At 33.0% G+C, this 15260-nt stretch overlaps 1 protein-coding gene across 2 annotated transcripts in view; it reads left to right on the top strand.

Annotated features, from left to right (window-relative positions):
- The window catches only part of TTK (TTK protein kinase), a 35555-nt gene extending 23497 nt beyond the window's left edge, over positions 1 to 12058 (top strand). For both annotated transcript variants that reach the window (XM_081038305.1, XM_081038304.1), the window contains 9 exons: positions 442 to 531; positions 4414 to 4571; positions 5223 to 5374; positions 6364 to 6488; positions 7496 to 7576; positions 8628 to 8804; positions 9704 to 9788; positions 10130 to 10227; positions 11654 to 12058. In XM_081038305.1, the coding sequence (XP_080894431.1) occupies positions 442 to 531; positions 4414 to 4571; positions 5223 to 5374; positions 6364 to 6488; positions 7496 to 7576; positions 8628 to 8804; positions 9704 to 9788; positions 10130 to 10227; positions 11654 to 11737 (1050 nt within the window). In that variant the 3' untranslated portion in view covers positions 11738 to 12058. The remainder of the gene's footprint in view (positions 1 to 441; positions 532 to 4413; positions 4572 to 5222; positions 5375 to 6363; positions 6489 to 7495; positions 7577 to 8627; positions 8805 to 9703; positions 9789 to 10129; positions 10228 to 11653) is intronic.
- The last annotated feature ends 3202 nt before the right edge of the window (positions 12059 to 15260 follow it).

Here is a 15260-nt window from a genome sequence, read left to right as displayed (position 1 = left end):
AATTTGCATTTGTCAAATTGACTTGAAACTTAGCACACTGCTTCCTTTAGAATGTAATGCTACATGAGAAAAATTGTGTGCTTTTGTACATATGCATGTATGTATGTACGAGCATGTAAGAAAGTAGAGGTTTGTGTAAGAAAAAAGAACAAGAAAGGTGGAAAAGGATAGCTTATGAGTTTGTGTGTTGAACATTAAGTGATTTTTCCCCCCTTAAACCTTCTATGTAAGTGGCAAGTTAGACCTTGGAAGTTTGTTTATTAATTTAATACGTGTGTTTCTTTAGCTAAAGTATGTAAATTCCTTCTTAAAGTAATTGTGACTAATACCTAATTACTTAAGAGTTAAGATAATTTCAAAATTGGAGGCATTTCACTATATTAAATGCAAGCTAGTTTCTCTGGCATGTTCTTTGAACCTTTGAATGTCTTAATTATTTAGATTTCAGCATCTTCAACAAACGAATGCATTTCAGTTAAAGGAAGAATTTATTCGATTTTGAAGCAGATAGGAAGTGGAGGTTCAAGTAAGGTAAGTATTTTAAATATTTAAGAAACAAATAAAACTATTTAAAACTTTGTCTTTTTTACCTTTTCAGTCTCTCTGTTTCTTAACTTCTTGGGACCCATATTGCTCTTGAACCGAAAAATCCCTTTCATGCCCTGCTCCCATTTCCTACCCCCAACAAATGACGTATCTCTTTAGACCGGTTTCTTAATTCCAATTCCCTTCTCTTCCCTCCAAGGTCCTATATTTCCAAATTTCTTCTTGAAATAACATTAACACTGACTTGGGTGGCAAATGACAGCTGTGTGTTACCATGAAAGAATCTTTCTAAAAGTCAGTCAAGACCGTGGTGTAAATAACTAATATGCTTTGGATGATTCAGCAAGGTTTTTGACTAATAGATTTTGTTTTGTTTTGAGTTTTTTATTTCAAAAACAGACTTTAGACAAATGCGTTTCTGGAATTAGAATAGATCATTTCCTAAGTTTATCTGCGTTCTGAATTTATATGGTTCTAATTCTCTGGATGAAAGGCATCTCAAAAGAGTTGCCTAAACTTACTATTTTCAATTCTTCTCATTCTATTTTCTTAAATCCACTTAAGTCAGATTTTTACCATCATCATGCACCAGAATAATTGTTATCAAGATCACCAATAAGCTGCACATTGTTGCCAAATTTAGTTCTTAGCTTTGATTTTGGGTTACTTGGCATTTGGGATAGTTGATTATTCTTTTCTCATTGAATTTATTTTGCCCCCGTTTGGCGCCTCTCAGTTTTCCTCCTCTGCAACTGGCCATTCCTTTTCAGACTTCCTCTATCTCAGTGGGGCAACGCCCTAGGACTCAGTCCTCGACTTCTTCTGTCTCTAAACTCACTCACTCCTTTGGTGTTCTTATCCAGCTTCATAGTTTTAAATACCAGGTATATGCTGATACTTCCCAAACTTAGAGTTCCAGCTCAGGCCTTTACCTGAATTCCAGACTTTTATATCCACTTTGACTGCTCAGCATCTCTTCTTGGGCATCTATTAGACATTTAAAACTTAATATGTTCCAAAGATAACTCTTGCTTCATAGTCTTTCCCATTTCAGTACATGGCAACTCCATTCTTCTAATCACTAGGCCAAAAACCTGCAGTCATCACTGACTACTTACTGTCGCACATATATCTAGCCAATTAACAAATCTTGTTGGTTCTACCTCAAAGTATATCCAGAATCTGACTATTTTTTGCCACCTCCACTATTATCGCTTTGGTCCAAGTGATAATATAATCTTGTCATCTGGTTTATTACAATAACCTTCTAACTAGTCTCATTGACACAGTACTTGCTCTCCTGATCTATTTGAACACTAGAGTCCATTTTCCTCCAGATATCCTCACACCTTTGCTCATGTGTCTTCTCAGTCAGACCTTCCTTGATCACATGCTTTAAAACCACAGTTTTCACTTTCAATTGCTAATGAACTCCGTTCCCCTTTCCTGCTTTATTTTTCTCTGTAGCTCATCTAACATGCTCTGTAATTTCCTTACTTGGTTAGCTGTTTGGGTCTCCCTCACTTAAATGTGGGTTCCATCAACATAGAGAAGTTTGTCTAATTTGCTCAGTGATGTTTGCTCTGTTATCTAGAACTTGAGAAACTGAAGCATTTGTTAAATGAACTGTTTCCCCTCAGCTGTTTTGCTATGATAAGTTGTTAAGGATGAGATTATGAAATAAAGCATGTTGGCTTTGTATAATTTTCGAAGCTAGCTAATAATAACTAGACTTGCTTGAGACAGTCTTGTTAACTTATTATAAATAAGGTATGTATATAACCATAAGTAGCAATTGTTTAATAATATTAGTTTCTTTTCTATATGTATTTCCATTATTCTTTCCCTCAACTCAAGTTTCAGGCCTGGAAATAAAGGGGTAATACAATTGGTTTTTATCAATGTATTTAAATTACCTGATTTTGTTACTTTAACAGAAATTCTTTGGTTAATATTTATTATTTATTAGTTATTTAGCTATATTTTAATAGACAAAGTAAAATATTAGTAGCATGTTTTCAGGGGTTGTAAAAGAATCTTAAACATTTTTCCCTTGGAGTATAATGAAGATGTAAGCTTACTTAAGTCAAGGGTCAAGTGATAAAGCCAAGACTGGCCCATATTTTCTTAGTGTGATTCAATTATTGTTATTTAATTATTATGATGGAGTTGGCAAAGTTAACATGCCTGGGAAAAAACATGCTTTATAAAACTAACACTGTTTATGCTCTTTCTATTCTAGAGTTTAGACGGTGACCAACTTATACTATATTAAGAGCATTTCGAAAAGTCAAAGGGCTAATAGGCATGTTCAAGACACTGGCCTTAATAGTTCTTTAATTAACGTTCCACAAAACTGAAAAATTATAACTGACACTTTCTCTGTGAAATGGAAATAAGGGCTACCTAACCCAGCTCATCAGTTATGGCAAGAGTTTTGCCAGAGCAGGGACAATAGAGAAGTAAAAGCACACATATGCAAAACATTGATTTAAAAGTTTTCATTTGCTCAAAATTTTTGAGATCTTATTACATAGGTTTAATATCCTGGAAATCTTCTGATATACCTGACAACTTTAATCTGTTTTTAAATGTCCACTTTATTCTGCCCTAATTGTTTTTAATGGTGGTAGCTAACATTTGCTACACTCCAAACACATCATCCCAGTTGTCCTTCCAAACCTGTGTAGTAGGTACTACTAACAACATACTTGTTGTGTTATAACAGAATTGTAGATATCTCCATTCTCTGAGATTTGTAAGGCTGTTTACCTTATACGAAATGGCTTTATGCTGTTTTAAAATTTCTTTTATCTCTTTCCTTGCCATTTTCTGTTGACTCTTGCCCTATCACTGTTTTATGCCTCTCCCCCTCTAATTTGCTGTGTGTGCAAGTAAATCCAGTAATACTTTGTTAGAATTTTGTATTTAAAAAGTTTAAAAAAAAAAAAAGTTTAAAGTAACTAAACTACCTGACTGCCTATTGGATGCTCCTTGTTAGTTCGGTTGTAATGCATGAACCTTATATACACTTGCGCTCTTTTCTTTTTCCTTTCCAGTATCTGCTGGGTATTCAAGGTTAAATGGCTTTTAAATAAATGATATTTATTTCAACATGTCAAAGAGGATAAATGAATACAATTTTCTTTGCTTATACTGGCATTTTGTGTTTTAATTCTTTCATTTTAGAAGCCCTTGCATGTTTGCTGATGGTTAGAAACATTAGCAATGTTTTCTACTTTTCCAAATGAATCATCTGCCCTTCCAGTATTGCTTAGAAGTTGATTGTCATTATAGCCAGAGCAGTTTGATCAGGACGTTAGAGATCCTAAACGTGCTTACAGGATCTTGTTCCTGTAAAGTTAGTTGACTTTGAAAATTAGACCTGATTTGCTTTTCACAACTGAATATTGATAGCTTAGAATTGGTACATATTTTTAAATATTCTCTACCACATGAATGAAATTGTCTATTCCAGGCACAATGGAAAAAACACTATAACATTATCTGTGAAGTGAATTGACTATTACAGTCTTTTGCCTTCCTTCATGTTTCTGCATGTCTTTTTCTTTATTTCGCTAGGTAAAATAGCCAACAGTGTTATGAACATATCATATATGAAATTTATGTTACCTCTCTAATATGTTAATATAGAGACTTTTTAGAGTCTATGCTTTTGAGTTACTGAGTGCCCATTGTCAGGTAGTTGAGAATGGACCATTACTCTTCTAACATTTTTTCTTTCTTTCTATACTCAAAATAAGCACAGACACTTTTAATTATTCATATCAGTGTTCCTTAATCTGTCTAATAAATTTAGTTTTGTGTTAGTACATTCTAAACTTTTCTCTTTGTTCTACTATATAGGTATTTCAGGTGTTGAATGAAAAGAAACAGATATATGCTATAAAATATGTGAACTTAGAAGACGCAGATAACCAAACAATTGATAGTTACCGGAATGAAATTGCTTATTTGAATAAACTACAACAACACAGTGATAAGATCATTCGACTTTATGATTAGTAAGAAACTTTTTTTAGTTTAAAAAGTACCGCATTTTGCCATGTATAATGTGCACTTTTTTTGCCCAAATTGGTGAGGAAAAAATAAGGATGCACATTATACAAGGGTAGTACTAATTCTGTATCTTTATAAATGTTTTTAATTCTTTTATTTAAGCTTATGGGTTAAAAGTATAATTCTAGAAATCAATAACGATATCTGTATGCAAAATAATACCCTGGAATACGATAATCAGTTTTATTGAACTTACAATGAATTTGCAATGGCGAAGAGCTCTTGGCCTTCTATACTGCGTAAATATCATAAATTTGTTACCAGTACCTAAAATTTCTTGTACCTTGTATCTGTTCTTGTGTTTTGTAAATATTTGTTACATAAAATTTCTTATACCGTAATATGTTAAAAAATAAATGCTAAAATTCCTTTTTAATACAAAAAACAAATACCTAAACGTAAACAAATACAAATTTGAATTAAAAAATTAAAACGGAAGGATATCTTTTCCCTGAAAGTTTGGGGCAAAAATATGGGTGTGCATCATACATGGCAAAATTCAGTACTTCTTCAGATAAATACCTTGTAAATCTTAATAAATACCTTGTGACCTAACCATTTATTGTTTCGTTGTTTTTATTTGTTTTGAATGGCAGTGAAATCACAGACCAGTACATCTACATGGTAATGGAGTGTGGAAATATTGATCTTAATAGTTGGCTTAAGAAGAAAAAATCCATTAATCCATGGGAACGCAAGAGTTACTGGAAAAATATGTTGGAGGCAGTTCATACAATTCATCAACATGGTATTTTTAAATCTATTATGTAAAGTTAAAATATTCATTAATAGTGTTATCTTAGAGAAATGCACCTATAATTTTAAGGTATTGTTTATTGGCACCATTAGACTAGGTAAACTAAATATTTGGGTTTATTTAAAGATGAAGGGACCATTTCTTTAAAACACTGTTAAACCAAAGAATATAGGGCATGAACTCAAGTCCCACATCCATAAATCTGTCAGTGCAAAATGTATCCTTATCAGTATTAACATAGTCATAATCCTATGTCTCCCCAAATACTTGGATTATAGCAGATCTGAGACTTTGGGGTTCAGGCATCCTAAAAATCTGAGATACTTATTTCACTCTTTGTAATTTTATATTGTGTGCCTTCTGTGGGAATTGGTTTTTGTTTTGTTTTGTTTTTTATAACTGTTAACCTTATTTTTGGATTAGATTTTTACTTTACTTGGCCTTGGTTCTTTTTAGGGCTTTTCTGCCTTTACTATACCCTTTTTAAAAATAACTGTTAACCTGAATATTAGGTGCAAAAATAATTGTGGTTTTTGCAATTTTTAACCTTTTAAACCACAATTACTTTTGTACCAGCCTAATTGTAATTTGTCTCCTCATGTCTCTCTATAAGTTCACCGGTGACCAAGATCAGGCTATAGGGATGGAGGTGTCAGGAGCATAAGGGTCTCACCACACTGTCACTGTCACTTAAGCCCTGTGATGTTGAACAGATGACTTAAACTCTTTGCCTTAGTTTCCTTACCTAAAAATGGGGATAATAATAGTACTTATCACTGATGTGAGGATTAAATGATTCAATACAAGCAACAAACTTGGAATAGTGTCTGGCACATAGCAGGTGCTATATGTTTGTAGGATATATCAAAAATGAATATTTAATCTGACTAAAAGAATCAATTCAGCCAGTAGATTGTGAAATTTTTTGTACTTAGAATGTTTTACATTGTCTAATATTATAATGGATTTTTATTTTGAAGGCATTGTTCACAGTGATCTGAAACCCGCTAACTTTCTGATAGTTGATGGAATGCTAAAGTTAATTGATTTTGGGATCGCAAATCAAATGCAACCAGATACAACAAGTATTGTTAAAGACTCTCAGGTAAGACTTAGTGAATGGTTGGTTACTACTCAGTAGCGTTTAATTCCTTTTCTCCTATGAAGTATTTGCTAATGGGGATTTTATTTTTATCTACCTCATTCTTAAAAGAACTTGAAGCCTTTTTGTAAGAATAGATATAACTATAAAATCAGATCAAAACCATGATTAATACAATTTTGTATAGAAAGTCAAGATCTGGTAGAAATATATCCAGCAATTTTGAATGATTTTTTTAATAGTTGAAGTATAGAAGCAGTAATACATACCTATCTTGAAAATCATTTTGGTCTTGATCTAACATTCACCCAAAACTTGATCTCAGTTTCCTAATAGCAACCAAAGAGGGAATTGCAGTTATGTGTTTTGTATTGTCCATGAGGTAAGAGTATTTCATTCTTCTAGAGAAGTAAAGCTTTTTCTATCACTTACATTTGAAAAAAATATTTAAGCGGGCCTTCATATTCAAAAAACCATAATAAATATTGTACTCAACTGCATTTTAGAAGAAAATGAATACGTTACATAAAGTTGGCGTAATCCTACCATGAAAACTCTTGCATAAGATTTAGATACCTATCCCATCTCAGTATGGACATGGGCCCAGGAAGTACTTGGAGAAAAACTAGATTGTTGTTTGGTTGAATTTTAAAAAAGCATTCTGAGTCTATTCCAGCATAGAAATAAGTGAGTGATCAATTCCTTCAAAGTTCATGACCATTGGTATAATTTTATCCTGGACAGTTTTATGGTAGTTGCCCATGATAATCACAGAAAAAGCGCAGCATTCTGAAAGGAGTCAATTTGCTGATTATGAACCCCATTTATTTCACTGTAGTTGTGAAGAAATATATGCCTTAATATTGTTGTCAGTTGTTTGTTGTAGATATATTACTGAAATCTGTAATTACCCAAGTTTCTAAGAATCTGGCTGGCATTCGTGTTTTCAAAAATCTAAAGCAGAATGTAGTATTTTCATTGATTTGTGTTTTCTGTGATTTGGCAAATAGGTTGGTACAGTTAATTATATGCCACCAGAAGCAATCAAAGATATGTCGTCCTCAAGAGAGAATGGAAAATCCAAATCAAAGGTACTATATAGGTTATTTACATCCCATTTATCTGGCATCAATAGGGAATGGTCTAGTCTCTGAATAAACTTAACAGATAACTGAAAGTTATTTCAAGTTCTAAACTAAAACTTTTTAGGCCATTACAGAGACTTTGTATTTTTAAGTAGATCGTCATGGGATTTAATTTCACCCTTCTTTATTGATTTGAGATTGTTCTTTAATATTATGCTTTTAATATGGTGATACCTTACAGTGTGCTCCTACAAGAAATGCACCTAGGATACTTTTTGAGTTTTAAAATTAAAGAAAAAAAATAGGATTAAATTAGCTCTGATTTGGATCCCTTAAATAACACTGAATTGATAACTAACTTTTGAAGTCTTTTTTGTTTCCTCTGTGATTCCCACATTTTATTTCGTACCATTTATTCATTTGTGAATTCTGCATTTCCAAGTACAACTCTAGTATGTAATTTTTCTTGGCCTGCCACTGGCTACTTTCCCACTTCTCATGCCCAAAAAAACGTACTTTTATTATTTTATTTTAGAGGTGAGGAGACAGAGCTGCACAGAATTACCAGCTGGTGATGAGGCCAAGATTCACGCCCAGCTCAGCCTAGCTCTGTAGTTTGTGTTCTTGGGTTTAGGAGAGCTCAACTTAACCTCTAAAGAAACCTATGCATTCTTATACTATAAATTTAAATAAATTTATTGTAATACACTAACTTTGGAGAAGACAAGTAAATTTAAAATTTGTAGTTATGTGTTTTAGTTTTGTATTTTCACAAGCTGACAAGAATGAGTATTTTGTTTGAATGTTTTAATTATGAGTTTGTTGAAAGATTTAGAGACGCTCGTATCGTGATAAAAAATCACCAAATATAATAAAAACTAGAAAAAGATGTTTTGTCACGTAAACATAATCTAAAGACTTGCATATTCATTGAGGTTTAGTTATGGTTTTAAATATAAGAGTATGTATATATGTGTGTGTATAATATTCTTACATTTAATTTTATATTAAAATAATGCCAACTTATTATCCCTCCCCTTTTTTTTTTTAAATTTAGATAAGCCCTAAAAGTGATGTTTGGTCCTTAGGATGCATTTTGTACTATATGACTTATGGGAAAACACCATTTCAGCATATAATTAATCAGATTTCTAAATTACATGCCATAATTGACCCTAATCATGAAATCGAATTTCCTGATATTCCAGAGAAAGATCTTCAAGATGTGTTAAAGGTAACAATAATAGCATATGGATATAGAAGAACAATATATCATTTACAGTAGTTGATCCTTAAACAACTCAGGGGTTGGAGGCACCCACTCTACCTTCACTTAGTTGAAAATCTTCATATACCATGTTTCCCTGAAAATAAGACCTAGCTGGACAATCAGCTCTAATGCATCTTTTGGAGCAAAAATTAATATAAGACCCGGTCTTATTTTGCTATAATATAAGACTGGGTATAATGTAATATAATATAATAATTTAATATAATACCAGGTCTTATATTAATTTTTGCTCCAAAAGATGCTTTAGAGCTGATTGTCTGGCCAGGTCTTATTTCCTGGGAAACAGGGTAAGTTTTGACTCCCCTAAAATTCTGCTAATCGCCTACTATTGACCAGAAGTCTTATCAATAACATAAACTGTCGACTAATACATTTTGTATATTATGTATGTTATATGCTATATTCTTACAATAAAGTTAGCTACAAAAAAGAAAATGGTAAAGTCATAATTTAGAGAAAATACATGTACAGTTTTTATTGAAAAAGATCTACTTGTAAGTGGAATGCGCAGTTTAAACCTGTGTTCAAGGATCAACTGTACTTAATTGTTTGCTTCGAAAAAATAGCTGAAATGATTAAAATTATGTAACTTGATATAACTGGTCCACTGAAAGGAATTGCTAACTGAATTAGCTGTTGAAAGCATGTTAAGTTTCTTTGAAAGTGTTAGTTTTGAAATGCGTGCTTGGGGATTTTGCAAATATGTCGTGAAGTAATCTAATTTCTGAGTAGCCTATCTAGAAAGCAACTTCTGTAATATGATGCAATCTGAAAAAAATATCAATATTATATAAGAAAACTTGCTTTGTTTTACAAAAAAAAAATTATCTTTATTTTTGTAGTGTTGTTTAATAAGGGACCCTAAACGGAGAATATCCATTCCTGAGCTTCTGGAGCACCCATATGTTCAAATTCAGGCTCATCCAGGTATTTCTTTAAAAATCAATTTATTACCAGCTTACTAATATAAACAGACTTTTGACTATAACAAAAAACAAAACAAAACAAAACAAAAACAATCTGAATAGGCTGCTCTTTTCCCGTCTGCCTCCTTTCTTAAGGAATTTCTTTTTATGCTAAATACTAAAATAAATGAAATCACCTTTCTTTACTTGTTAGCATATATTTTTACTTATCCTAGTTAAGGGGTTATGAGCAGTGATAAATTACAAGAATGCCAGTTATTGTGCTGTTAAACAGAATGTGTATTTGTGTATGAAGTTTTATTTTTTTATTTATAGTCTGTCATTGCTTGTATTTTTTTGCAGGTAACCAGATGGCTAAGGGAACCTCTGAAGAAATGAAACATATTCTGGGTCAGCTTGTTGGTCTGAATTCTCCTAACTCCATTTTGAAAGCTGCTAAAGTAAGTATTTACATTGTCTATCTACATTATTTTAATTGTTTTTTATAGTTTAGTGAGTTAGACAATGAAACGGGTAATTCAAAGAGAAGTTGTTCCAGTCATCAGATCAACAGATCAGATGTACATGTTAAGTACCTGTAGATACTTAAAATGTTCTTTTGACAAATGTAGATTTATTTGGTTTATTCTTGTACAGATAGCACAATTGAAAGTGGATTGTCATATAAAGTTCATTCAAAAGATTGCTGTCCGGTCTCAACTGGAATAAATTTAATAAGAAATCTGTCTTTTAAATTAACTCCATTCTTAACACAGCTTTTGAATTCATTTCTTCTAGCCAACTTTTTTTCTTAAACCATCTTGGAAAAATCACAGTAGTTGTCACATGACTTCTGTGAAGCTAGTAGCAGTACATTTTTCAAAGCAATGTCTCACACCTTTCAGCCTCCTATTACCTGTTTATATCTATACCATAATTTTTGGATCTCATGGCCATCAAACACCTAGTCATTTCTAGAAACTTATATGTCCTTGTTGACCAACTTGTTCAGTCACCAACCAGTTACTAATTATATATTTCAATCATAACAAAATTATCGGAGATTTTAGCTCCTGAGTATGGGTAAAGCCAATCTACGATGTCAAGAACTTGGACACATTTCTAGAGGAGTTAACCATTCACTATTATTTTGTATTCATATAACATAAGGTACATTTCTTAAATTTTCTCAAGTGCTAATTGCTAAATCATTGGCTTTAGGAATTAACAATTGGAAAGAATTTGTTTTGTAGTTTTGCTCTATATTTCATATCTCCATATTTAAAATTTCTACCACTGTGTTGTTTAAAGACTTTTATAAATAAAATTGAGGTGCATTAGTTACCTTTATCACTAAGGTTATGTGTTCCTTGATGGCAAAGATGTCATCTTCATAAATTAGAGGTTGTCTTAGTCTTAAATCCGTTTTTTTAAATATAGATTTTAATAAAGCTAATTATTAAAATAAAGCTAATTACTTATTAATGTAACAGTTTGATTTTTTTTAATGTCTTTTGTTCATTAGTTTAAATATAATTGGAAAGTACATTTCCTGATGAATGTATTTTCTAGTGTAGGAATTTATCTGAGATTGGCTTTGTTTAAGAAAAAGTAATAGAGATCAGGAAGACCTTGAATACATATATATGCTTATTAATAGCATGTTAACATTTCTCTTACAGAAAGATTGAGCTGCATCTCATAATAGCTGACTGTTAGGCCAAGCTAGGTGTTAAAATTCTTAATTGTTTCCTACAGTTTATAAAATATTTTCCTAATTATAAGAACAAGAGAGAAATTTATTGCATATTAAAATATTATCTTTATTAATGTGGCAATACATTGAATTTTAAAAGTTACAAAACAGATGTGTGTTTTTAATTTCAGACTTTATATGAGCACTATAGTAGTGATGAAAGTCATGATTCCTCTTCTTCCAAGACTTGTGAAAATAAATTGGGGAAAAATTGATTTGCAACTACTCAGAAACTGTCAAATATCACCTGTAAAATACGTTGGACTATTACACTCTTGATTCTGTGGAAATCCACTCTTGAAGACAAGCTCACTCTGAAATGTCATTGGTAGAAAAATTCACTGGGTTATCCTTGAAAGAAAGCTGTAAAAATAATAACCACTATCGGCACTATATATTAAATTGTTTTCTCTCTTTTATGCTTTCCCATAAGTCTAACCTATTTGATATCATTTCACACTTGGAACAGTGGGTGGACAACTGAAATATATTCTGGAGAACTATGTAAATAAAGCTTTGTAGCATAAACTGACCCTAAAATGTGAAAGTTGTAAAATTATTTTCTTTAAGCAAATGTATTGGTGTGGTAGCAAAATTCTTAATAAAAATTGGATTAAGGGAAGATGTAAAAGTAGGCCTTAGTGAATGAACTTTGGGGGGGGTGAATTTCAAAGGGTTTGAATTCTGAAATAGATTTCCTAATTGCTTTATGGCACTGATATAATCCAGAGTTTTAGGGCTGCACTTGGCTCTTTTAATTCTCCCTTTTGATTCTGCATATCTATTGTATTTGATGTTTAGAATATCATTCTGGATTCTGTGGTGTAAGTTGTATAGGACATGCCCTCATTGTATGACTTGCTTTGCTTGGTAATGGATAATTACAAACGTGGTCCCAGAGTCTTTGGAATTGAATATAATCCCCCCCCCCTTTTTTTTTGTTAGACTTCAGACTTTTTTATTAAGACCTTTTTAGTGCAGTTTTTGGTTCATAGCAAAATTGATGGGAAGGTGCATTGATTTCCCATATAGCCTCTGCTCTCACTAATGCACAGCCTCCCCCATTATCAACATTCTCCACTAGGGGGGTACATTTGTTACAATTAATGACCCTTCATTGGCCTTACCATAGCAATCATCCAAAGTCTGTAGTACAGTATACATTACGGTTCTCTCTTTATGTATATTGTATGGGTTTGGACAAATGTATAATGACATGTGTCCATCATAATGCTATCTATTATACAGAGTATTTTCACTGTCCTAAAAATTCTCTTCTCCGTCTGTTCATCCCTTCCCAACCCCTCAACCCCTGACAACCACTGATCTTTTTACTGTCTCTATAGTTTTGCCTTTTCCAGAATGTCATATACATTTGACCGTTGAACAATACAGATTTGAACTCTGTGGGTCCACTTATACGTGGGTTTTTTCCATTTGTTGTTGGGAGTCTGTGTGTGTGGAGGGTTGACTATATGCATTGATCTACACCATTTTATATAGGGGACTTTAGCATCCGTGGATTTTGGTATCCATGTGGGAAGGGGGGCGGCATGTCCTGAAATCAATCCCCCTTGAGTGCTGAGTGACAATGACATTTTTGGAGAGTAAAAAGTTATATGCGTATCTACTGAAGAAGTTGGTGTCCCTAACTACTGCATTGTTCAAGAGTCAACTGTAGTTGGAATATATTGTTTGTGGCATTTTCAGGTTGCCTTCTTTCACTTAGATATACTGTGTTTCCCCAAAAATAAGACCTAGCCCGACCATCAGCTCTAATGCATCTTTTGGAGCAAAAATATTAATATAAGACTCAGTATTATATTATTATATTATACCTGGTATTATATTAAAATAAGACTGGATCTTATATTATTTTTTTACTCCAAAAGACGTATTAGAGCTGATGGTCCGGCTAGGTCTTATTTTTGGGGAAACACAGAATGCACTTAAGGTTTTTTCATGGCTTGATAGCTGATTTCCTTTTAGCACCTAATATTCCATGTGTGGATATACCAGTTTATCCATCCCCTTTTCCCCGATGGCATAGCGTGTGAAGCATTGTATGCATACTTATCATCCGATATCTTCTTGGGTAAGATACCTGTTAAGGTGTTTGGCTAATTTTTTAAATTGGGTTGTTTATTTTCTTAAGGTTAAATTTTAAGAGCTCTTTGTATATTTTGGATAGCAGTCCTTTATTAGATATGTCTTCTGTAAATATTTTCTCACAGTATGTGGCTTGTCTTATTTTCTTGACATTACTTTCGCAGAGCATAAGTTTTCAATCTTAATATAGTCTATCTAATCAACTATTTTTTCATGGATTGTGCCTTTAGTGTTGTATCTAAAAAGGCGTCACCATGCCCAAGGTCATCTTAAGTTTCCTCGTATGTTATCTTCTAGGATTTTTGCAGTTTACATTCAGGTGTGTGATCCACTGTGAGTAGGGTTTCCAGGCGGGAATTCCTGCCCATTCTCAGGAATTTTTTTCTCTTTCCCATTCCTGGATCCCGAGATATATACTGTTTTCTGTTCACCACGGTGAATCATTTCCACAAAGTGACGGTGGATACTACCAACCACCTGGGTTCAAGGAGCCGATTTTCCCAATTTCCTGACCAACTTTTCTCGGGATTCGGGAACGGGAAAGTGAAAAAGATTCCTGAAAATGGGCAGAAACCCTAATTGTGAGTTAATGTTTGTGAGGAATGTAAAGTCTGTGTCTAGATTCACTGTTTTGCAGGTGGATGTGCAGTTATTCCAGCATCACTTGTTGAAAAGACTGTCTTTGCTCCATTGTGTTGTCTTTACTCCTTTGTGAAACATCATTTAACTATATTTACGGGGGTCTATTTCTCGGTCTTCTGTTCAGTTTCATTGATCTATTTGTCCCTTCACTAATAACACACTGTCTTGATTACTGACACATATAGTCTCTTTTTAAGAATATTTTTATTAAATTTATTGGGGTGACATTGTTTAATCACATCATGTTTTAAGTATACAATTCTATAATCTATGTTATCACATTGTGTGCTCACCACCCTAAGTCTAAGCTTCTTCCTTCACCATATATTTGACCCCCTTTACCTTCTTCAACCACCCCTTCTTTACGCTCTGGTAACGTCTAAACTATTTTTCTAGTGAGGCCTTCCTTAAATAGTATATTTAAAATCATAATCCCCTACTCCTTGCATTCTATAATCCCTTTCCTTGATTCATTGCTTCTTATAGGATTTATCCTTCTAACATTTTCTACAATTGATTTAGTTGTGTTTTTTTAACAGTTCATCTCCCCTCCTCCTTTGTAATACCAGTTCCCAGAGTGCAAAGCTTTTTCTAGGTTTTGTTCACTACTTTGTTCCCAGTGCCTGATATAATGCCTGGAGCTTAGTTGACATTTGAACACGTGAATACAAGTTTTTCTTCTTGGAAAGAATTATAAAATATTTCTTACAGAGAAACAATATTATCCATATCAGGACACTGCTAGCCCAGCAGGCTGATGTAACCCCTGGTGTGCTAGACAAAATGAGATGATTTTTATGGGTGTCACCCATTCTAAAAGACCTGGTTTGCAGCTCTGGGATTTTAGGCATGAAAGATGTTCACAGAGGCAGACTCTTTCCAGACATACCCTTGACAGGGGGGATTACATACAGAATTAGGGATTTGTCTCCACAGAGGCATAACATGATACATAGTCCTAGATGAAGTTTTTCTATGTTCAAATAA

This window comes from Rhinolophus hipposideros, assembly GCF_964194185.1.
Source record: "Rhinolophus hipposideros genome assembly, chromosome: 3".
NCBI lineage: Eukaryota > Metazoa > Chordata > Mammalia > Chiroptera > Rhinolophidae > Rhinolophus > Rhinolophus hipposideros.
Note: the sequence above shows the minus strand (reverse complement) of the source record. Positions and strands in the feature narration are given on the sequence as shown.